Source organism: Gossypium hirsutum, chromosome D08, assembly GCF_007990345.1.
Source record: "Gossypium hirsutum isolate 1008001.06 chromosome D08, Gossypium_hirsutum_v2.1, whole genome shotgun sequence".
NCBI lineage: Eukaryota > Viridiplantae > Streptophyta > Magnoliopsida > Malvales > Malvaceae > Gossypium > Gossypium hirsutum.
Window position 1 is genome coordinate 18,644,044 of NC_053444.1, and position 24,630 is coordinate 18,668,673.

General features: G+C 33.5%; 1 protein-coding gene across 1 annotated transcript; it reads right to left on the reverse strand.

Moving 5' to 3' along the window:
• Window positions 1–9,767: 9,767 nt before the first annotated feature.
• Window positions 9,768–20,571, reverse strand: LOC107912845 (uncharacterized). The gene is made up of 11 exons (XM_016841196.2): window positions 20,289–20,571; window positions 19,850–19,978; window positions 15,661–15,952; window positions 15,305–15,423; window positions 14,684–14,816; window positions 12,846–12,922; window positions 12,006–12,203; window positions 11,299–11,488; window positions 10,790–10,968; window positions 10,520–10,620; window positions 9,768–10,408 (listed from the first exon to the last, which is right to left on the reverse strand). Exons 1-11 carry the CDS (start codon window positions 20,352–20,354, stop codon window positions 10,267–10,269), a joined length of 1,626 nt encoding a protein of 541 aa, XP_016696685.2. The 5' UTR covers window positions 20,355–20,571; the 3' UTR covers window positions 9,768–10,266.
• Window positions 20,572–24,630: the final 4,059 nt, after the last annotated feature.

Genomic DNA, 24,630 nt, shown 5'->3' on the forward strand with positions numbered 1-24,630 from the left:
ATCTTTCAGTAGTTCTAACCAATGTCGCTGCCTCAGGTTCAACTCCTTCTGGGTCATTAAGTATTTTAAGCTTTTGTGATCAGTAAACACATGACATTTCTCACTTTATAAATAATGCCTCCATATCTTCAAAGCAAAGACGATCGCTGCAAGCTCAAGATCATGAGTAGGATAATTTCTTTCATGCGGCTTTAACTGTCGAGAAGCATAATCTACTACTTTCCCTGTCTACATTAACACACAACCTAAACCATTGAGAGATGCATCACTATAAAAAACATATTCCAGATTCAGGCTAAGTTAATACTGAAGCTTCTGTTAACATGATTTTCAGTTGATCAAAACTTTTTTAACATTTATCATACCAAGCAAATTCGATGTTTTTCTGTAATAACCTAGTCATAGGTGAAGCAATGATTGAGAAATTTTTAATGAATTATCGATAATATCTGGCTAATCCCAAGAAACTTCGGACTTCAGAAATGTTCTTCAGAATTTTCCATTCAACAATTATAGAAACTTTATTCGAATCAACACTGATTCCATCCAAAGAAATAACATGTCCCAGAAAATCTACTTCTTGTAGCCAGAATTCACATTTACTGAAATTCACATACAGTCATTTTTCGCGCAAGGTTTGCATCACAACTACTAAATATTTTGCATGATCTGACTTGTTCGATGAATAAATCAGAATGTCATCAATGAATACCACAACAAACCAATCTAAATATGGCTGAAACACCCGATTCATCAAATCCATGAAAGCTGCAGAGGCATTAGTCAAACCAAATGACATCACCAAAAATTCATAGTGACCATATCTAGTTCTAAATGCAGTTTTTTATACATCTTTTTCTTTAAATCGCAGTTGATAATATCACGATCTCAAGTCAATCTTTGAAAACACTGTAGCTTTTTTTAACTGATCAAACAAATCATCAATACGAGGTAACGGGTACTTATTCTTAATGGTGGCTTTGTTCAACTGTCGATAATCTATACATAGTTTCATTGACTCATCTTTCTTTTTCATAGTTTCATTGACCCATCTTTCTTTTTTATGAAAAAAACTAGAGCACCCCAAGGTGACACGCTCAGTCGAATAAATCTGTGATCTAGCAACTCTTGCAACTACATTTTTAACTCTTTCAATTTTGTAGGAGCCACCCTATACAGTGTTATTGAAATTGGAGTTGTTTTAGGCATAAGTTTGATCACAAACCCTACTTCTCGAGTTGGTGGTAACTCAGGCAGTTCCTCAGGAAAAACATTAGCATATTCCTTGACTACTGGCACTTGTTCGATTTTTGATTCAGTTATTTTCGAATTAAGAATGTAGGCTAAATAAGCTTCACAACCCTTTTTAATCAATTTCTGAGCTGTAAATGCCAAAATTACACTTGTAATACAATCGACCCCATCTGCTTTAAAACAAATAAATTCACCATCTGGACGCTTCAAACTAACTTGCTTCCTTTGGCAACTCACTATTGCATCATGCTCGAACAACTAGTCCATTCCCAGAATGATATCAAAATCATCAAAAGGTAACAACATCAAACTAGCTGAAAAATCGTAACCCCTAACTTTTAGTGGACACGATCTACACATCTGATTAACTAAAACACACTGACCCAGGGTATTTGTAACTTTGACAGTATATTCAGTGAACTCAACAGGTAAATTTTTTTGTCTACTAATGCAGTGCATATATACGAGTGAGTTGGTCCAGGATCAATCATGCATATACATTAATATCAAAGGGAGAAAAAGTACTCGCGATAACATTTGGGGCAGTAGTGAAGACTATCGACATGAATGAACGGTCTGAAGCGAGAACACCAGCTAGTTTGATTATTGACCTACAAACAGGGGTACTGAAGTACAAACAAGGGTACCAAAGTACAAGCGTTCAATAATTAATTATCTACCTTTAACTAAGGAACTATAATGTAAAATTACAAATAGAAATTCATTTACTTATTAAAAACACTATGAACTTACCTAATATTCAACTCTGAACAACATACAGGAGCTAGTCCGTTATTTTCCCTATTCCTCAATTATTGTTTTTTTTTATCCAAATTTTGATATGTATAATATTTAAATACAATACATTAATTTCATACATATTCCACATTCCATTCAATGCATATGAACCTTAAATTTTCATTAATTACACATTTTCCCTAAACTTTTATAACTTTTTCAATTTAGTCCTCTAACCCGATATTCACCAAATTTGACCATTTCCTAAGAACAAATTTACAACCGGTTTTCTAAGCTCTCAAACAGTCCCTATTATACATCAAATTCGCTACTAAGTCTTGAAATTTTGACATTAAACAATTTAATCCTTAAATCAAAATCTGACAAAAATCACTTCACAAAACAACTAAATGTCCCAATCAAAGCTTTAAACATATCTTAATCATCAAGAACATTCAAGATTAATCAATGGAAACTTCTAAAATTTTTAACAGTTTCAAAAATAAAGGTACGGGCTAGCTGGACCTAGTTGCAACGATCTCAAAAACATAAAAATTACAAAAAAAAAATGGGTCAACTTCCATACCATGCAAGGAAAAAGATGACCAAAGCTCTCCTAGGTTCTCCAATATTGTTTTCAGCAAGAAGATGAAAAAATGAAGAAGAAATCTCTTGTTTTCTCAATTTGTTTTTACTTAATTTTACTTTATTTATAATTTTTCCATTAATTAAACATTATTTTTTATCATTTTCCTTCTTAATGCCGTCCAACTTAATGAATAGGGCCTATTTCCTACACTGGTCCTTCCTCATTTAGTAATTAAACAATTTAATCACTTGAATGCTATAATTACTAAGTTCTGCACCTTATACAATTTAGTCTTTTTTCTTTAATTAGATGTCCAAACGATAAAATTTCTTAACCAAAAATTAATACGATTCTAGTCGCCTCATAAATATTCTATAAATAACATTTACGACCTGACACGACAAAAATTTATAGTCCCAAAACCACTGTTCCGTCACCACTGAAAAAAGGGTTTTTACATAAGCTCCATTCACTGGGACATGTTGGTGTGTTGGAGAGTGTTTAGCTTTATGCTACACTTATGAGACATATTAGACTTATTGAGTCATTCTGAAGCATTATAAGGGGATCATATTTATCCAACAGGAAAATAGTTTATGCTTTCTAAAATACCGTGCTCTACTGATTTCAAGCTATCTGATAGTAACTATTTGCGAACTAAACTTTGCGCAAGTATGGCGAACCTTGTTCGCAAGTTCGGTAAGTCTAGTAAAGTTTTGTTTAACCTATGCTTTGTGCATGCCTTTTGGTATTTTTTTGTATATTCACTGAGTTCTCAAGAGCTCACACACTCCTTCCTAAATACTACAGATAGTTAGATCGCATGGTGAGCAGTAGTGACACGAGTGATCTAGGAAGCGTAATTTCTGATAATGCGATACAAACAAACCCTGGTTTAAAGGCAATATGGGATATTCTGCTTGGGCTTAAAGATATCTTTCTGATGACTTTGCTAATTATCCTAGGACTTAGTTATTTTATGTTTTATTATGTCTTCCTTTATGTTTTATTTGCAAACCTATATACTTAATAAACATCTGAATTTTAATTACATAAATATAAACCATGTCTATTTTGATGTTTTCTTAAATTACAAGTTCATATTTAAGTAATTAAATTGCTAAACATAGTATTCACCATAACAAATAGCATGTAATAACACAATTTTGCTAACTTATAAAGAGTTCGCTAAAAGTTACATTTAGGACAAGGTGTGAACCCTATCAGATGGAAAATTGCTTCTACTGAACCCTTTCCAATTTATGGTAAACGACATAGGAGAAACCTTACGAACCTACTCATTGTATCTCCACACATAGGGGTTGATCGAAAAACTTACCCTGTTAAAGGAAAGTGTTATGTATGCAAACCCTGTTTGTAAGGCTAATCTTGTTAGAAAGACTTAGGACCCTTATGAATGTGAACTCTTAATGAAATGATTATGCGAACCTCATGAGATCTGTTAAGCAAACCCTAGAATAATAGTTATGCGAACCATTAGTACATAACGTGCGAACCCTTTTGTAATTGGTATTCAAGCCCTATATGCGAAGCCTTACTAATATATGTATGCGAACCCCTATTTATTTTACACGTGAACCCTTACATTTTATGCATGCGAACCCTGTATTGCATGCGAGCTGTATTGAATGGAAGTTAGTTTAAAAAGTTTTGTGTAAGCACTTATATGATATTATGCAACACAATTAATAATTTAAGCATATTTTATATTTGAACATTGTGGTGTGATGGAGATTATGTTGGGTGTTAATGGAGAGTCACCTAAGTGGCTAATGTGGTATTCCATAGCTCAGGTTCAGGAACTGAACTGGGTATGGGGTGTTACATTAGGTGGATATATGGTTATGGTTCATCTACTATGCTTAAATTTAGGATTTAATATCTACAATTTTAATTTGACATAATCTGGTTCTTTTTAGCTTTGATGTCTCAAGATTTTAATATAACTACATTTAAGATCAATTTTATCACAAGTCATTTAGAGATTAAACATTCTCAAGACTTGAAAAATACTCAAAAACATATTCTAAATGTCTTTTATACTTAACCAAATGTTTTTTTATCAAGGGGAAAGAAATAAATATTTACAACAAGAGTCTTTGAAAAGTTGCATATACGTCAACAATAGAATAATATGGATACCGAAGAATTTCCTATCAGGCAAAAACTTAAATGCTAACATTTCTATGACATTCTCTACATGATTCTAACTCTTCGCAACGTGTGACACCTAAATCTCCCATTGCCAATTTAAAATAGCTTTCAACTTGTTCATGATCAAAAATGGCTAAAGCCCCCACTTTGCAACAACTCTACCACCTGCAAGCAATCCATCCCCAACACATTGTGCCTACAGCCTCTTTCCCAAGCCATAAAGAGCCCCATCAAAGTTCAGCATCCAGGACTGGGCACAACCTGATCCCCTCAGTAAAACCCCAACTCCAACAACCTTAGTAGTCACAAGCAACACCCTCTACAACTGCAAAACTAGATAAAGAGTTAATCGATGCATCTGTATTAAGTTTTGGAGTCAATACCAAAATGTTATAAGGTTTTAAATTGTTTCTAAGATATTTTGGTAGTTAAGCATTAATACTAAGGGTCTAAGTATTAATACATTGCAAGTCAATATTTTTAGAACCAAAATGGAAGCCTTTAAGTATCGATACTTATCCTATACATATTAATACATGCCCTCTAAACATGCCTTGTATTTATCAATACTGACCTTTATAATGGCTACTAAAGAGGTTGTGTACATTCCTAAAATATTTGGATTCTATGCCACTTTAATTGGTTAGCTTCAAGGTGGAAAAGGGTTTTTTTTTAAATGGTCAAAGATATAAAAAAGTTGGCTCGATATTTCGATGATTGTTTTTCTCACATGTTGGAAGATATGGTGGCTAAATGCTGAGAATACTTTGGTGACAGAGTGTTTCCTTTTCTATAAGCTGATAAGGTTTATACTTTGTTATCTACTCGGTTTGTTTGACTAATGTAATATGATGTCGTTTTGATTTATACCGAAAGTCTCTCAACTCTGATTAAAATAACAAACCAACCACTAACATTATCGAAAAGTGACAAAGTAGTCAGCTACTAACATTTTCTATTAAAGGCCTAACGAAACAGGTGACGTGGCTAGTTAACTTGCCACACTGGACATGAAGAGCCAAAGGGTCTCAATTTGGAGGCGAATAAAAAATAGAGACAAGGGAAGTTGGAAACTTGAAATATGAGATATGATATTGTAGTTGAAATAGGGATTTTGTTTAGTAGAGAATTTTGAATCTAAAATCCAATAAACCAATTGTCATTGGTAATACAATTATACATACAAGAAAAAGTGAATATGGAACAAATATCAAGTAAAACCCTTTCTCCCTTCCCATATTTACATGGCAAGCCCCAAAACAACTCATAGTAAAGTCAGTAGCACATATCAGAGCAACAATACCTTAATTAAAAGAGCCAATCAAAAGAGATGATAAGATAATCCAAAAAGGGATTCCTATAAGCAAACCACGAGATCAGGAAAGAGGCTTCTATCTTGGTTGGTCAAAACCAAAACCCCCCATGCAATGAACAAAAAGAATAAGAAAACAATAGAGAAAAACAAATTAAAATGTGATCAATGACATACACCAAACTGAAGCAGATTCCATTTAACTATTAAGATTTGGAACTAAAGAGGGAACAAGAAAAGGAGGAGAAATGCGTCATAAGTCATCAACTACTAAAAACACCCCAAAACAACAATTGTAAGGAAACTTGAAATCTAAGATATGAGAATGTGGCGGTTAAAGTGTTAGAAACCGCAGGATTTGGGCATAGATTTGGAGCTTTCGATGTTGATTTTGAAAAATCTAAGCTGACTTTGGGATTTACAAGTTCAAAATGAATGTTTTTGTCAAACTTGAGAGGTTTCTAGGCTTACTGACAGCCATGAATTGTGGAAATTTTTAAAATTTAGTAAATATTTTAATATTTTAGTCAAAATTGAGTGACTGGCGATGTACTTTACCCTAAATCTTTTTACATTTGAAAAGAAATAACTCCTAATAGATTCTTTCCATTTTTTGGTTAATTGTATTTGCACCAAAAACACATCTGGACAATAAAAATCTATTACCAAATTAGTGACAATTGTAAACAACATTCAATACATTTATTAATTAGTAAAATCCACCAAATATTAAAATCGTAGTAGAAAGGGCATAATAAAAAACCTAGATGACTGCTAACAAAAGTTAAGGTTGTGATTTTTTTTTCTTTTCTTTTCTTTATATTCTCTTTTCAAGGAATTAAAGTCAACCGGAAGTACGAAAACAGGTCATTTATTCTTATTTTATTTTACTTTATATTTTAGTTTCTGTTATTTACATCACCTCATCCATTAACTTATTATTTGTAATACTTCTTTGCTGTGTTGTAATTTGAAATCTGTATGAAAAGGATTAGTGAAGTATATATTTTGATTCCAAAGCCATGTAACACAATATTTATGGTTTGTCTATAGTAAGACATCAATGCATATGCTCTGTTTTGTCATAAATTCTCACCATTGATGTTAGTGCTATGTGTTGTCATAAATTCTCACCATTGATGTTAGTATTAACATAGTTCAATTGCTAAAACATCCTTTGGAAGCACCCGCATGACACGTCGGGGGCACTTTCAATTTGAAAATGGATGAACAACAGCCACCTCAACCCACATCACATTTGAAACAAGTCTCTTACATATCAGTGTTTGTTTTTTTCCTTAAAAGCATATCTGCAACACCAACTAAAATTGGGAAAAGAATGTGTCTGAAACTTCTCCCATTGCAAACAGAAGAAGATAAACAAGGAATCCCAATTTTAAGAATCAATCATTGTCAAAATCAAACTCTCGGTTTTGATATTAAAGCTAAATTAAAATCACTTGTCGTTGAAGAGTTGGTTTGTTTATGATATTTAGAGTGTTAATTCAAGTGAAATCCTTTCAAATTTCATGTATAATTGATAGGAGAGATGATGAAAAAGAAGGCCATTTTTTTCTTTTTTGCCTGTAATTACCCTATTTTTTGTGAGAAAACCATATTTTCTCCTGACATATGGTAACCTATAATTACCCTATGCAAAATTGTTTAGACAAAATTGTATTCAATAAATAAGGGCTACTACTGTTAGTTGCAAACAGAGTTTGCTCTTTTTCTTTTTCCTTTTGAAAATGTTTCTGCTAGAATGAACTTTTTTATATTTCAAGATATGGATTGAGTAACTTTTTCATCAATTTTTCCTTCATTTTAATTGTTGTTGCAGATATGATTTCAGGAAGAAAAAAAAACTAGTGTGAAAGAGATTTCGGTTGAAAAATTTTATTGATGTGGTATATAATAATTGGATGGGCTTATTACAAAAGTGGTATGAACTATTCATATAATGATCTCTCAAAATGGTGTGATATTCGTTTGAATATCAAGGAAATAGTCCATGAAAATAAATCCTATTGAGCACAAGATTTTCTCATATATGTCCTACATTTTTATTCCTTTTTTGCCATTATGGCCATTTTTTTTCAATACTACAAAAGAAACAAACAACATTTCAGCTAAGGCCAGGCGTTAAAGATCTACATTTCAATTGCTTGACATAGTATTCAAATTTATTTCTCACTGAGCAATTTAATTTTAGGCATTCATCTTTTTTTTAAGTTATCTTCATTGGAAATTTTGGATGTCATTGGTGAGGTTAGAAAGAAGCCACTATCATTTAATGAAAGAAATTAATTGAACAAAAAAATGAGAATAAATGAAATCTTTTATATTTATTTATTTGAAATCAACATGTTAAGTAAATTTATTGATAAAACTAATTTTGTAATCTCCTTTAGTAATAGAAATATCATAAAATTTTAATTGAGAAAATCTCAGGATGCTATGTTAACCACATATTCTTAAATTTGATTACAAATAGGCTTGGTACATTGTTATTGTGTTAAATGTCTATACTTTGGATGCTAGGCCTGTTTATTAAACATAATCTGATTATTTTTATATTTCATTCAACTGAAAATGAATATCAATTTGTGTGGCAATGGCAGATGCCTAGCCTTGCTTCACATTGAAATTAGCTGCTCAATTGAAGGACTGCAAAGTGAAAGGCAAGGAATTATTAACTGAAACAATGAGTCCAGAGGAAAGTGATAAGTTGTTGGAATCCATGTTTGGGAGAGAGGATTGGGAATTCGAAAGAATAATATGCAATGCAGATTTGGACCAAAAGGGAGACATAATTGTGCTTGTGGATGAAGTCAAAAAGTACATTGCTCCAGGGCTTAAGAAGAAGGAGGTGCAGGACTTGGAAAATGGCAAACCCATTGACATTCTTCTATTCGATGAAGACTCCAAAGCCTTTTACAAATTGAAGTTGAACTTTTCTCGACCTTATTTTTTACTTTGCGACACCACCCTTTTCTATGATAACAAAAAACTCACTGTTGGCCGACGCCTTGGGTTCAGATATGAACCCTGCTTTGCCATGCTAGTTGTCAAATCGCTAAACTAAATCTATTTTCCTTTCCACCCACCTTCCCAATCTTTGATTTCCAACAATCACCCTCTCTTCTAAGACTATGTTTTGGTTTTCATTTGAGGAAAGTTTATTTTGTTCAAGTTCTTTACTAAGTACCATTATGATCATATAAGATTATTATCATTATTATCATTATTAGGTAGCGTTTGATAATTTTTTTCTTTTTTGAGAATTTAATTAGCAAAATATGATCACTATCCTCAACAATTACATTCCAAAGAAACATTCTAATAAAATCATAACACGAGAAAACACCAAAAACTACCTTAGTGTAAAAATTTAACAAGATTAAAATGATTGCATGTGTCCTATTTATTTGTTTTTTTTATATTTTTTAATGAAAAATATTGTATATACTATCATTAGAGTTTTAAAACACCACATGCAGAATTAACGTGGTGACATAGATACAGTAAAAATTAAAAAGAAAATTTTATATATATAAGAAATGGGATGTATGACAATTTTTAGCCCTACTTGTAAGGTTAAAAAAAATTCACTACTAACGTGCCAAGTACTGACCCTGGCGCATGCCATCATTTAAACCTGTATAAAATAATAATTCGATATATAGGTGTGAATATATATATATGAATGGCGTTGATGATTGCATTGAAAGCAAAATAGCAGAGGGTGCACGACCAATCCACCAATATTAGGGCAAAATTATCCGCATCTTGCCCCAATATGAAGGCCATATCTTTCCCCGGACTAAACAATTAATAAATGGCTTAAAGCCTTTCATAACTCAGGAGGCTATTCTATACCTTTGCTCCTTTTCTCCATCCCAACATTCAGACAACATAAATAAGCTAACTAGTCATATATAACTCATCCAATCCGATACACTCAAATGACCATGTAACTTCATTCATGATAACATTGAAAGTTAATCATACCAGGCCATTACTCATATCATGCTGCTTATATCATCAAAATTCTGAGCGCCAGATGGTCATTGCAGTTATCAGTGTGGCTATTAACAAGATCTTTGCAGTGCAAGAAAGATGTCATGCCGATGCCACAAGTGCAACATGGAGTCAGGAGCAACAAACAGCAGCCAGCTCACCTGGTGATATCTTCTCCTCACTCCTCAGCCTTGCATTTAGACAGTTCATGTTCCACCAGCTTTATACCTGTTGAACAAGAAGTTAAAATCGAGGAGACAATCCTCCTTTGCATCTCTTTAAATTGTGATGCCAGCTTCACATCCCAACTGCTACTTTCCCTGCATGGATGGGACAGAAAATCATCAATATATATACTTTTCATGTATTGAAAATTAGATTCAGCTGCCATGAATTTATAAATGCTTGATTAGAGCTTGGGATTTCTTTACCTATCAACAGAATCCATGTCACTTAAATTTTCCATCATGGCATTGAATGTGGACTGTAGATCTTCAAGAATTTCTTTATCAACTTCCATGTTTGCTTTTATCTTGAGAGAGGGCCCCAAAAAAGTATAAATAACTCAAATATGTCAATATTTTGTGATTAATAATTGACAAAGAAAGCATTATGTTGAAGATAACCACATGAGACGCTAAATATTCACAATAAATATATAATGGCGTATGTAGAACACAGAAATAAGGGAAGGAGATTACAAGGGTCTTAGTGAATGGCATCTGACTCCGAGCACTTCGTAGACAGTCTAATAGTGGAGATGGTAAACCATAATAAAAGATATTTTGATTCTCTGAAAGCAAGGTTCCCCGGACCATGTGAGTGGTCCAGTTGGACAAAGGGCATTCCACCATGGTGTCAACTTGGTCAACCTCAAAATCTGCACCAAAATAAGGCTCAATAGATTATTCGAGGAATACACTATTGCTTGCAAAATGATGAGCCCTCAGGGTGTAAGTTTGCACAGGTCCGAGAGTCAAAAAAAGAAAGTCCACATATCCACTAAAAATCATATACATGTATTATATAAGAATCTGCATATACAAACTAAGCGAAAGTGTAAGTTTGCACAGGTCCGAGAGTCAAAAAAAGAAAGTCCACATATCCACTAAAAATCATATACATGTATTATATAAGAATCTGCATATACAAACTAAGCGAAATATAGCCTCAAATATGCTTAACATATGTAGGGGATGCAAGAAATTACCCAATGGAATCACATCATAAGGGTTGTCTCCTTGTGGTAAGAAACCATAAAAGGTAATTAGGTGTGAACCAGAGAAATTTCCATAACTAAGACAGCATTGTTCCCCAGCACTGCAAGGTCTTGAAAGACGGAACTTCAAGGAATTTGTTGTAGAATCAATTTTGCCATAGTGAACTATATGCGGATGTAACTGTAAAGAACGATACCCTATACCAGATTATCAACTAGAATAAAAACTTATAAAAGGATGCAAATCAGATACGAGTGAATCTTAATATATACACGTAAGACAGAAAATTTTGAAAGCCTAAATATTTTGGGTTAAAAATTGATTGTGCCTATTTAAAATGGCCGCGAAGACAAGTTTAAGAAAAACATATAATAGTAAACTAAATAATTAAGGAAAAACTAAAATTGTCCGTACTAGTACATACAGCTGAACAACTGGTATAGTTGTTGTAGTAGCAACAACACTAGGGAAAATTTGATAAACAGCCAAACACCACAAAGTTAAGCATAGTTCAAGATACATATGCACTTCGTATGTTAAGGATTGATAAACTCCTTCCAAATAGGTTTTTCCTAATTCGTGAAGTTCAACGGTACACAAGACCGTCTCTTATAGCTTCAAGTTGTACCTTAATCATCTAGCATCAAATGAAATAACAAATTGTGGATGGTGAATAACAAGAAATTGAGTGACTTACAGAATGATTGAGGAAGCCTGCAACAGGAATCAAGCAAGTCTTCAGATTTCCATCGGCAAACATAATTTTCATGCTGTTAGAATACCAGAGCTCGCAAGCCCATAAAAACTGCTCCCATGTATAGAGCTCTGGTGGAAATATATCAGGATGATCCTTGGATAATGCAGGAAATAACTCATCATATTGCACACGCAAATGCTGCAAATTTGGGAAAGACCAAAAAGGAAGAAAGGCCATACGTTATATTTAGAAATGTTAACATTTCTCAACATAAAGCATTTATCATAGATAATAGTTACAGTTTCCTGAATTACCCTAATTAATATTACAAGATTAATGAAGTTAGGTAAACATAATGTATTTCTTAAATCAACCAGGTCTACAGGTACTTAGAAGGCACTTAGACAATAGTTATGTATTCAAAGTTTAAAACCACTTGGCTATAGATGCACAAATCCAATCAAGGCAAAATAACAAGTGATGGAAATAACACCTTTGTATGCCTAATAGAGTAACTAATGAAAATACCATGTGATAGAAATAACGCCACGTGTATGCCTAATAAATTAACTAAGGAAAATAAGCTTATCATGCAGAAGACACAAATGAGGCAAGAAGAAACTGAAGCTCTGACACTATTAATCATCCAACCTAAAACTAGTTAGAGCGATCCAATTTTAATATGATGCCACAAAATGTTGAGTAAAATAATAGTTTAAAATCATCAAAAACCGAAATGCACACCTCGTCTAACATCTAGATCCTTTCCACATCAGAAAAGAAAGCCATAACTCTAAGGTAGACTCAGTATACATATTGGACAGTTCAATAAAGGATAACCTCTTTTGCTTGCATTATCTCCTCAAATAGCAAAGTTCCATCCAAAGCCATGATTGCTTCAACTCCAAAGCTCAATCCTGTACGACAAAGAAGTGGTGGAAATTTGAGGTCAAAAAATTAGAAATACGTCTTCCACATTAAAACAGGTAAAAAGATAATATATAGGACTATACATATTGCACATAAAATTTATATTAGTCTCACTATTACTATTTTTGAGTAAGGTTAAAACATTTATTAATTTATACAATCAAGTCACAGGAAAAGGGAAAAGATGGTGTCTTCTATATTTGAATCTATTAGATCTTCAATTTCAAAATCAACATCATTATCAATAATTAGGATATATTGATTTACAGAATATGGGTTTGCTAATGCACATTAATGAAAATGAGAGTTAGCACAATGTCTTGTGTTGCATTGTCTTATTTTATAAAATTTTCCAAATAAATAAAATGTAACCAGGGCTATTCCTCCACCCTGACTGTCTGATATAAGAACTGCTTCTTCCTCATCCTTATTGCAAATTATCATTGATAGCATATCCTAGAGAGTACAGAAAGTTTAGTATCAAAGGCAGGAAGACTTCATTATCACATACAGATAAAACGGCTAATACTACTCCTTTTTTGTGCAAGTATTTTAGATTCCTTCTAGCTAATTACTGCATACATGATTCAGAACAAACTTTAGCTCCAGATTATTCAGTTAGTTCTGACTAGGAGAAATTAATAAATAAAATAAGAAAACAAAAGAAAGAAGGGAAGGCAAAGAGAAACAGCATCTACACTATCCATGGTTCAGTGATATAATTTCATATTATCCCACAAGAATCCATGATATTGTAGTATAATATGCAAAAGATGCAATTTTCGACACTATCTCTTGGCTAATGATGCTGGTAATGCAGTCAATGGCAATGAAATGGAGCAAATTCTTGTTGAAAGGGTTTACCCTGGGTTCTGAAGCATCCACTACACTATCTGGAATTACTAAATGTTTTCAGGGCAGTAGATGAAATATGTAAACACTGCCAATTAGTTTGTCTACTTGGTACAAAGCACTTCAAAAACCTACTAATACTCCTCAAAGAAGAGATTGCTAACATGTTTCAGAGTGCTATACAAGGCACAAAAAGCTTGTTTGGTCCTTGGTCAAATTCAGCATTAGCCAGGTTTAAGTGTATCATTATAACAAGGCTAAAAATTTGGTAGAGTTGGCCGCTCCTCCTTTTGAGGGAAAGTGCTTATTATTCTTTCTGAGGATCACTATAGTCAAAAGTGGTTTCCCCCCCAGGTGGGGGGACCTGAAGTCAATGGCTGATTCAGGTTAACAAAAGAATTCATAAGCCTGCATCTATCAAAACAGAATCGACCTCCTATCCTGTAGGTAAAGGTGATATATACAACTTCCATCACCATCTGCCATCTTACATCGCTTCTCAGAACAATTATTGTACAAGAGTTGGTTGATGACACCTGGAACATTTTTTATGACCCCACCAAGACGGTGCTCTTTCTTTCAGGGTCCATTGAAAAGGTTTTTGCCTTCACAATTGAATAGAGAAATAAGAACAGATGACAAATATTACAGAGACAGTGAATCTACTACATTAGACCATGTTTGGAAAGATTAGTCATCAGCATCAATAAATTCCTCAGGAAGTAAAATTCAAGAACAAAATAATACGCAAAAGATACATTTTTAAATTCAAAATAGCATTCAGCTCATTCACTTTATCCTTATGAGAGAGAATCTGGTAACTATTTGAAAGAAATAAAACCAACTTGCTACAATCTAGATATCATCAACTATGTTCATCACAGCTAAGGTCAAACCTGTATTAAAATTTTCTGGTAGTGTATCAAAGTACATCTTGAATTGCGAATTACAGTTGTGCCTCTCCTTCATGCACCATAACAATGACATAGTCTCAGAAGACATTCCATCAATCTTCTCTAATACTTGATACTGCAATAAAGTAAAATACTCAGCCAGTATTAAAATATCTACGCTTTATTTATGCCATGCTCTATGAAGTCATTGCCACCCCACAGTAGCTTATACTGTGTATAAGTGAACATAAACCAGATGGTTTATTGACAAAACAATAAGACATTGTAATATCTTTTGTGTATGAGATGAAGAGTTTACTTGCCTCCTACATTAAAAGTCAGAATATGGGGACAATAAAATTTTTGGGTGACGGTTATATTGTTTGTCCTCTTTTCTCAATTTAATTACACGAGTGTATGGGGATTACTATGCCAGCAGATTACTGAATAAACCGGAGTCATAACATGGTGTCAATTTGGAATAACCATATTATGTCCAGAAATCTATCAAGTTCAATACGCCTCTCTTTTCAACTTAGGTGCTTTTTGAAAGATATTAAATCAAACTTGGGGAAAACTAATACTAAGCTAGTGATACATATTCATTGAAATGATGAAATATACCATGTCAGATTTATATACGAGATCCTCAGAGATTGTAATAGATGCAGGAATCTCCATAGCAATGTCCCCAACTTCCATATCTTCCATCGCAATTGCTCCTCTACCAGCTCCTTCAACAACTGTATGAAAGCCAATGCAAGAAAAGGACAATAGTTAAAGCATGGACTTCCTTTTCTTTTCATTCAAAGCCAGTTTTGAAAATTCCATTTTGTGGTATTGAAGCTTCTTTTGAATGTTAAAGAACTATTATATGGTCCAAATAGTATTAAAACAGATAAAAGGAAAAACAAAACATGATAAGGCCAGGAAACTAATTAACAAGAAATCACTAAAAGCAATTCTAGTCTTGAACTTACAAGCTATCTGCAATCTTGTTTTTGCACCATTGTTTTCAGCCCACTGTAATAAACACTTCTCTTTATCACACTTGTAGTTTATATCAGTTTTATTCTCCACTTTAAACTCAGTTCCTAACTCATGAATCCTATTAATAAGTGCATCTCGCAGATCTTGCAGAGCATGTGTTTGCATGCGTACATGATGGGATAAGGCGCTTTTGATAAGTGAAAGGATGAAATTTTGAGCCTCCATCTCTTTCCTGGGGCTGTAAAATCCCAGTCCGCCAATTTGACCAAAATAAAGTTCTACCTGCATCCCAAAAGCCCATTGCATATCATTATTTATTCAAAGTTCAATATATTATTGAAGGGACTTTGTGAATCTGTCTCTTGGCACCTCATTGCCCATTGTGGCCTCGTTAGTTACAATGTTGCCCAGGCATGTGCCTAGGCTCACCTAGGCATTGCGCTTTAGTATCAGAGAACAAAAAAACCTCAAACCCCTTCAGGCCAGGCACATTGATTAGGCATATGCCTGGTGCACCTAGGCTCACTTTTCTATATGGTGATGCAACTTTCTTTGGCATCGGAGGATCCCTAGGACAACCTGTTTAGTGCCATTTTGACGCAGGAGCTTTTTTTATTTATGCTATTTTATTATTTGTTTTATGTATTAATTATTAAATATAAAAATAAGAGACTAGGGTTACTATTTATTATTAAGGTTTAAACATAGGACTATGAATAAATCTTTATTTGCAAGAAAGCCTACTATAAATAAGCAGTAAAAAATTTACAGACCTAATTACCATCATTGTTGTCATCATCATCATTATTACTATTATTATTTCCCTCAAGTAACAGAAACGAGAGGCTTTCTATAACCCTACATTTTCTAGAGTTCCAACATATTTCTAACTCGTTCTACAGACATAATTCTTTCAATTACTGTTGTTCTGTCCCTAAACCACACCAATTTTGGTTTAATGGTGCAGGAACCCTTTTTTAATAAAGTAATTTTATTATTTGTTTTATTTATTATTAGATGTAAAGATAGAGGGCTAGGATTATTAGTCATCTTAGTGTTTAGATCTAGGGCCATGATTAAAACTTTATTTGCAAGAAAGCCTATTATAACAAGTTGTAACAAAAATTAGACGCTGTGTAACCTACATTTTCTAGAATTCCAATTTATTTCTAACTCGTTTTACAATCCTAATTCTTTTGATTACTGCTTTTTTCTCCCTAAACCATACCAAATTTTGGCATCAAAGTCTAACAAGATCCTAGGGTTTATATTAGGGTTTGCTTTTAAGCGATTGTAGGATGCAATGTGCAATGGAAGAATAGCTACATGCAATTTATGCTTGGCTGCAACAAGAAAAGTGGGAACCCAGATGGAGATTCTAAAAGGTTCCCACAAGAAGTTCGACGTATTGGAGGGTAATCTCACCGATATATCTGATTTTAATAAGGAAGAAAACCCCTTTCATGATGCTAGACCCACAAACCCTATGGTATGAGGTGGATTGGAGAAGCAGTTGGTGTATGCCCTTGAATTGAATGAGCGTGGAATTGCCAGTTCACATGGCAAAATGCATGCAGAAGAGCACAATTATGATATGTTGGAACCTAGCTATGATGAATATCATAAAGAAAGTGAAGAAATTGATGTGCATTCAATTCAAGGAGAGTCTCTAGTTGTTCAGAGGAGGAGGAGAAGAGGTTGATTGGAGCCGAGTAGGAAATCTCTTGGATACCTCAAGAAACATAACTTCAGCTGATGATTTGGAGTTACATAAAACCAATTCAATTTCCACAATAAAATCACCAAGAGAAAACTCAATGTTCAACTCAAGAATAAACTGGAAAGTTTGGAGGCAAGTAACAATGTGAAGGTGATGCAATCTTTTGAAGAAAAATTACTTGCATCCAACATGAAAAGCTAAGTTTATGAAAGTCATTTCAGAAATGAAGTTCTAATGGTTTCTAGAGAAACAAGATGTGCTAGAATCTCCTAAAAAAGGGGAGGGGGAGGGGGAGAGCGTTGGTGGAATAATTGGTTATCAGATTGAGTTAAAGCACTCCACTCAAACACGATTGTTTTGCACTACTAGCATATTACTTTGACAGTTCGCTCAAGACCTAGATTTTAATGGCGTGAGTCATTTACTAGTGAATGAAATTCATGAAAGAGGTATGAATGGGGATATTCTATTAACCATTTGGCATAATTCTTTCCTAGCTGTCTGAACAACAATTATGTGTCTAAAACTCTTAGCCTAGCTCATTTAAGCTCCAATATATCATTTATGAGGTCACTAGATTGTGAGCCAAAACATGAACTTGTTGACAAAGTTAAACTATGCACACACTATTCAACTAATCGAAATGAGAATAATCTCAACTGTTGTTCTATTGCAGAAACTAACATATGATGTTTTATTGGAAGTTGTAATGATAGTTCAATGCTTTCCCCAAAGAAATTTATTGCCAAATGGCCTTTGGAAGTGCTTTGCGAATGAATTTGCATCATATTATGGAGCTGCAATGCAATATACCAAGTTAAGTTATCTTTCTTATCTCATGAATGTGAATTCATTGTTTAGTGTGTTTCGCAATGTTGTTTCAAGGGTTATTACTTTAGAAGTCTTATCAATTGGATCAGCAACAAACTATAATGCAGCCTGGCAAGTGACAATAGTTGAGTTTCAAGTCCCTTCACCACTTGTACCAACTCGAGAATTATTCTCTGCGGTACCAAAAGCAACCTGCTAATGGAACATGGGCAATGGATAATGTTTCCTTGGATAATCTATGCTTTAGTCCAATTCCCAAGTATAGAAGGAGATTTCCAGGTCATTTGATACAAGAATTATCAAATGGATGCTCAAATGTTACACGTGTTAAGCAAGTAGAAGCGGAGTAATAGAGTTGTCCACAACTTATGCAGACGATTAGTTAATTTTGGTCTAGATTTTGAGGTAAAAAAAGCTAGGAGGCTACATTAAAGCAAGATTGCAAATGTCTTGCATGTTTAATGACCAAAAAAAATTGGCAGGAGAACAACAATGCATTAATCAACTTCTTGAAAATGGATATGGTACAAATGTTGCTCTTTGGCTTACTTGTCTGTAAAACCCACCTAGTAGCTAGAAAAGAACTTTTCAAGGAGAATCAAAATACTAGAATGAGAGAGTAGCAAACTATGTCAATGCTCTACATTGAAAGAAAATTCAACTCAGAAATGTATTGAACATGAAAGATGGTTTTGGCAGATTTGCAACAGCACTAATTGACAATCAACTTGATGCTTGGGCTCTAAATGTGGTCCTCGGTGGGACCAATTCATGCCATTTATGATCATTGATTAATAAGGATCAAGCATGCCAAGTGTGAATTAATTGGCATCACTAGTTAACCAAACACCAACTCAATTGAAAAAATGTCAAAAAAGTTAAATTTAAGTAATAGTATAGATAATGAAAATAGGCTATAAAAGTAATTCAATAATTTTTAACTATTCTTTTTTGAATAAAAAAGAACTCACTAATGACTAACTTACAGAATAAACTACTACTTTTCACAACTTTAACAACTACTCACAACATTCAAACTTTTTAATCTTCCAAAATTATTCCCTTTTTGCCTCTCCATACATATGGTATTGAGGTATGTTACTTTTTACATTTTTATTGTATGTATGGTAGCACATAACTATTAATATATTTCTCTTTTATCTATTAAAATTACAGTCAAGTAAAAAATTATCAAAAACTTTTAAGAAAAGACTGATATTAATACTTCAAAATTAATTCATTACATACATAAATGCGTGTGCCTAATTACTAGATATTATTATCTCTCAAGTAATAGAAACTAGAGGTTTTCTATAACCCTACGTCTTCTAGAGTTCTAACTTCTTTCTAACTCAGTTTACGATTCTAAATATTTTGATTACTGTTGTTTTCTCCCTAAACCACACCACATTATTTTCCTTGATTAGACTACATAATCAAGATACATAAGTAAAAGTTAAAAGCGAAGAATGATCCCTGAGGAAGATAAAGTTCATCAAATTATTTGACCCTCATCTCACAAAAGGAGATTACAAGTTGAAGCAAGAAAGAATTTAAAAAAAAAAAATTTTCCCTTCATAGATTCACAGTAAATACCAATGGCTGTAAAGAGGAAATTAGCAACTTACCTCGTCTAAATGTATGATTCTTGCTATCTGTAGCATTTGATTCAAAGTAGTACTTAGTGAATCACGATCCAAAGAGCTCTTAATATGTACAATTTCCTTGACATCAAATCCCATATCATTGAGTAATCTCTATCAAACATGGGAAAGAACAGTTTGTTAACATAGAACATTTTCATCATCAACTAATTTAGAAACTTTATTACATGTCAGTCTAGTTTATATTTCTCTACTTAAACGTATCTGATAAACACAAATCAGACACACCATTCACGCTTAAAATGGAGGCCGTTGCATATTGCCAAAGTTCACATTTTATTCATCTTTACTACTCTATAGAGTAGCGATTACTACTAGTAAGACTTGAAAGGAAATCCCAAAATCAAATTATTTTGGTAAAGAAAACGAAAGAGGCTAAAACAAGTTTACTGCTTTCTCTAACCTTTTTTTTGTCAAAGAAAGGGTCAGCATCAGAAAGTTCAAGAAGTATTGAATAGCCTTCTCTCATTTCTGCTGTATTATCAAATGAGGAATGCTGCAGCCTTCGTCACCCGGACTCGGAAATTTGGGGCGCAGTACCAGCGGACAGGGCGGTGAGAGAAGAGAAGAAAAAGAAAGAAAAAAACTGATTTGCAGAGACGAGAGAGGAGATGGACAATGGTAGGAGGAAGATGATGTTAAAGAAAGAGAAAAAACTTTTCAAATAAATGAACAAAAACTTTAGGGTTTAAAAGATGTTGTACCCTATATTTGTGTCGCTCATATTAAAAAACTAGTTTTTAATTCCGTATCAATTAAAATATATTTAAATTATTTTTTAAAATAAATTTAAAGACAAATATATTTATTGAAGTTTTACATTAAAACTAAAAATTACTTTAACTGTAAAAAAAATTATATTCATGTCCTTGGTTCAAATTTTGTTATGGATAGCTTTTTATTAATTTATAAAATAATTATTTGATAATTCTCTAATTGAGTTGGGATCCGATTGATGGGTGATACTAACCTAATAAAGTACTTTATAAATAGTATAGTTATATATACAACCAATGAAAGTAATAAATTGTGCATGTTAAAATAAAAAAATATAAAACACATTAAAATAAAGTTTTAATTAAGTGATAAATTTAAAATTTTACTAATCTAATCGGTGTGATTTCAAATCCAATCACAAGCAAATTTTCATTGATTTTTTAAAAAATAAAAAAGATTAAAATACTCTCGAATAATATAATTTATTTTAATTATAAAAGGGTATTTTTGCAATTTTTCTAACCAAATTAGTTTTCGATTGACTCGTAACACTAACTCAGTCAAAAACTTTATTTTAAAAGTAATGGCTTATTATTAAAACTATAAAAAAAAGAAAAATAAAAACAGCCAACACTAAATTAAGTGAGAATTGCACCAAACTCAAGCCAAGAGGCTTACCTCATACACTTAATCTTAAACAGACATTCCAACTACACATTGCTTGAAACATAAAATATAAAAAGGACAAGATGGAGAAACAAAAACTGAACAAAAAATGTACATTCTAACCAGGCGATGAATCGTCTTATTAATAGTTTGACGTGTCTAATGGAAGGACAAACATTGAAAATATACTTTCAATTGTAAACAATCACAAAATTAAACAATATTCACTTATTCCCAAAATTTGATCATTAGGTGAAGTAATAGCATCCTTACAGTTTGACTCAACATGAACATTGTCCCACCTGTTTGAGTAATCCAAGAGAGAGCCTCTCGGATGAACAGTGTTTTGGCCATAAGTGGATCATATAGTACCAAGAAGAAAACTGTCAAGCCGACTACAAAGCGCCCCTCGGCATCGTGAAGGACCGTACCAAAAGTAGTCATAATGTCTGCCGCCATACATGTTGTGTCGACATTGCATTTCAAACAGTTAGGTTGTAGTTTAGTTTAACAATTTGTACCTCCGCCATCACGCAATAATCCCAGCTAGACTCGTTCAAATATGCCCTAGAAGTGTCTCACCGAGGTAGAAAATCATTAGCAAAATGCACAACAATGCTCCCCGAAACAATTTTATTTTGCCATATAAGCAAATTTCAAAATTTCCATATACTCCATAGGATTGTAAACCATCTGCTTTGTTCATGATCAGAAGTCGCACCTACCATAGTGTCAACAACTAATTCAACAATAAAAAAACCATAGCTAAACCCTGCAAGATTCCATACATCAACGACATAGCTGCACATTAAAAACACATGATTCATATCTTCCAAAAACTAGCAGCGAGGGCAAGGGGTCAACGTTACAACCTTTCTTAATTAAATGAAGTTGACATGGTACAAAATTTTTAAACAACACTTGACAAAATGTTTAACCATGGGAGGCCACTTCGAGTTCCAAATACAACCCCAAGGGCCATTATACTCTAGATTACGAATGTGGAAAAAAAAAGCAAAAGTGCAAGAACGTACCTTGATTTTACTATATACGTCCCTTGTCGAGAAAAGTGTCATACCAACGAATCAAACGGTTTATGATTAGTGATCAACACCTTGAGTACTTTGGTCGTGACACTAGGGGCTAATAGGCCCTAAACTAAATACTTTGGTTTTACTATATACTTTGGTCGTGACACTAGGGGCTAATACCCTCCCATCCATCATCATAAGCTCGTTTACTAGCATAGATTCACAACCAGACAATGGCTCCAAGCTTGCAAAAAAGCTCTAAATATAACACCCCTAGCCCGAATTCGTCGTCGGATTAGGGTTACGGAGCATTACCGAACAAACAGAACATTAAACATACATTTCATACATCATTGTAAACATATTAAAATACATTCATTCATAAACATATCGTCCCTTAATCGAGCCCTCGAGGCCCTAGAAACATCTTAGAAACAATTCGGGACCAAATTGGAAACATTTGGAAAGTTTATGAAAAAGTTAGAAAAATTTGACTGCAAGGGTCACACGGCTGTGTGCCTCACACAGCTGACACACAGGCATATGTCTCAGGCCGTGTAACCTTCAAAATAGGGACACACGGCCATGTCCTAGCCCATGTCCTCACCCGAGTAACTCTCTGAGTAAGGTCACGCGGCCGTGTCACACGCCCGTGTGTCCGGCCGTGTCACACACTCGTGTGTCTAATTGTGTGCTAGGTCGTGTAACTCTCGAAATAGCTTCACACGCCCATGTGCCAAGTTGTGTGCTACCTGACTTGTATGCAATGGAACCTACAAGGGACACACAACCATGTCGCCAGGACGTGTGACACACACGGCTGAGACACACGCCCGTGTCTCTAGCCGTGTGGACCTAAAATGAACCTTAAACAACAAGTTTACCATTTCCAACTTACTTGGACTCTAAGCAAACCATTTAACAGCCAATTGATCTATTCAAAGTGACATTAAACAAGCCAAAAATATGTCAAATCAACCATCCTAAGTGCCTAACCAACGTATCTTCATTGATACCACAAGTATATACAATTATACATCAAAATGAATCATCAATATGCCTATTATAGGCACCTCAACCACAATATCACATTAACACATACCACACATAATTTGCATTAAAACATCTTACCACACTCTCATATATCATGTAAGTTATCAATTTGCACATAAGTTCATACTTAGCAATTTACATATCCAAACATTAGTAATAACATTCAAACCTATTTCATGTCATATAATCTGAAATAAACATTCCAAAAACTACCGAATTATGTTGGATAGTGTGACTTGAGTGCCGATCCAATCGTCCAAACTTCTGAGTATCTACAAGAACATTAAATAACACAAGTAAGCTCAATGAAGCTTAATAAGTTCGACGTATTAAAATGATAAATCTTACCGAAATAAGTAAAACAATTCAAAAATTCAATTCAATACTCAAATATATAGCAAATCCATTAAAATCATTAAACAATTTACCTTACCGAGATTTTTAGTTTGAAGAACGACTCATGGATAAAAGTACATTGTCAGTCCAACCAAAACACACCAAATGCTCATAGGAACCAATCCAAACGAAACATACCAATACTCATAAGATCCAATTCAACCGAAACACACCAATGCTCATAAGAGCTAGTCCAATCGAAACACACCAATACTCATAAGAGTTAGTCCAACCGAAACACACCAAACAGAGAGTATAACACGAGAGTTCGCAACAAATGCTAAACCTCGATTTACTCGAGAAACATGTATACATCACTCCATAACCATCTCTACTCCAATCCCCCATAACACGCCATATCTCGACTGTACTCTATCCCGCGTTCAATCCAATCCAAACATCAAATTCAATAACATTTCTCAAATAACCATTCATTATCAACAATTGAATATATCTATTGTACTATGTTATACAATTCAACAATTCCTATAAATGTTAAATTTTAAACTGTACAAACTTATCTGGACTGAATTGTAGTAGTTGTAGAAGTTCAGGGACTATTCCAAAATTTTTTCCTTTTCCACGAGTATCTACGGGATCTTAATCTAATATGTAAAATTTCTCAACTATTAGCTTACATTTCACATTCCAATCCATTTTACAATTAATACCCTTTTATTTTTTGAATTTACACAATTACCCTAAACTTTTACAATTTTACAGTTTAGTCTCTTAACATGAAATTCATCAATTTAACCATTATTCTCAATTCAATATTCCATCCAAATATACTAGGCCCTTAAAAAATCCCTAATGAACATTAAATTCACTACCAAAACCTAAAATTTTGACATTTTTACAATTTAATCCTAAAATCAAAAT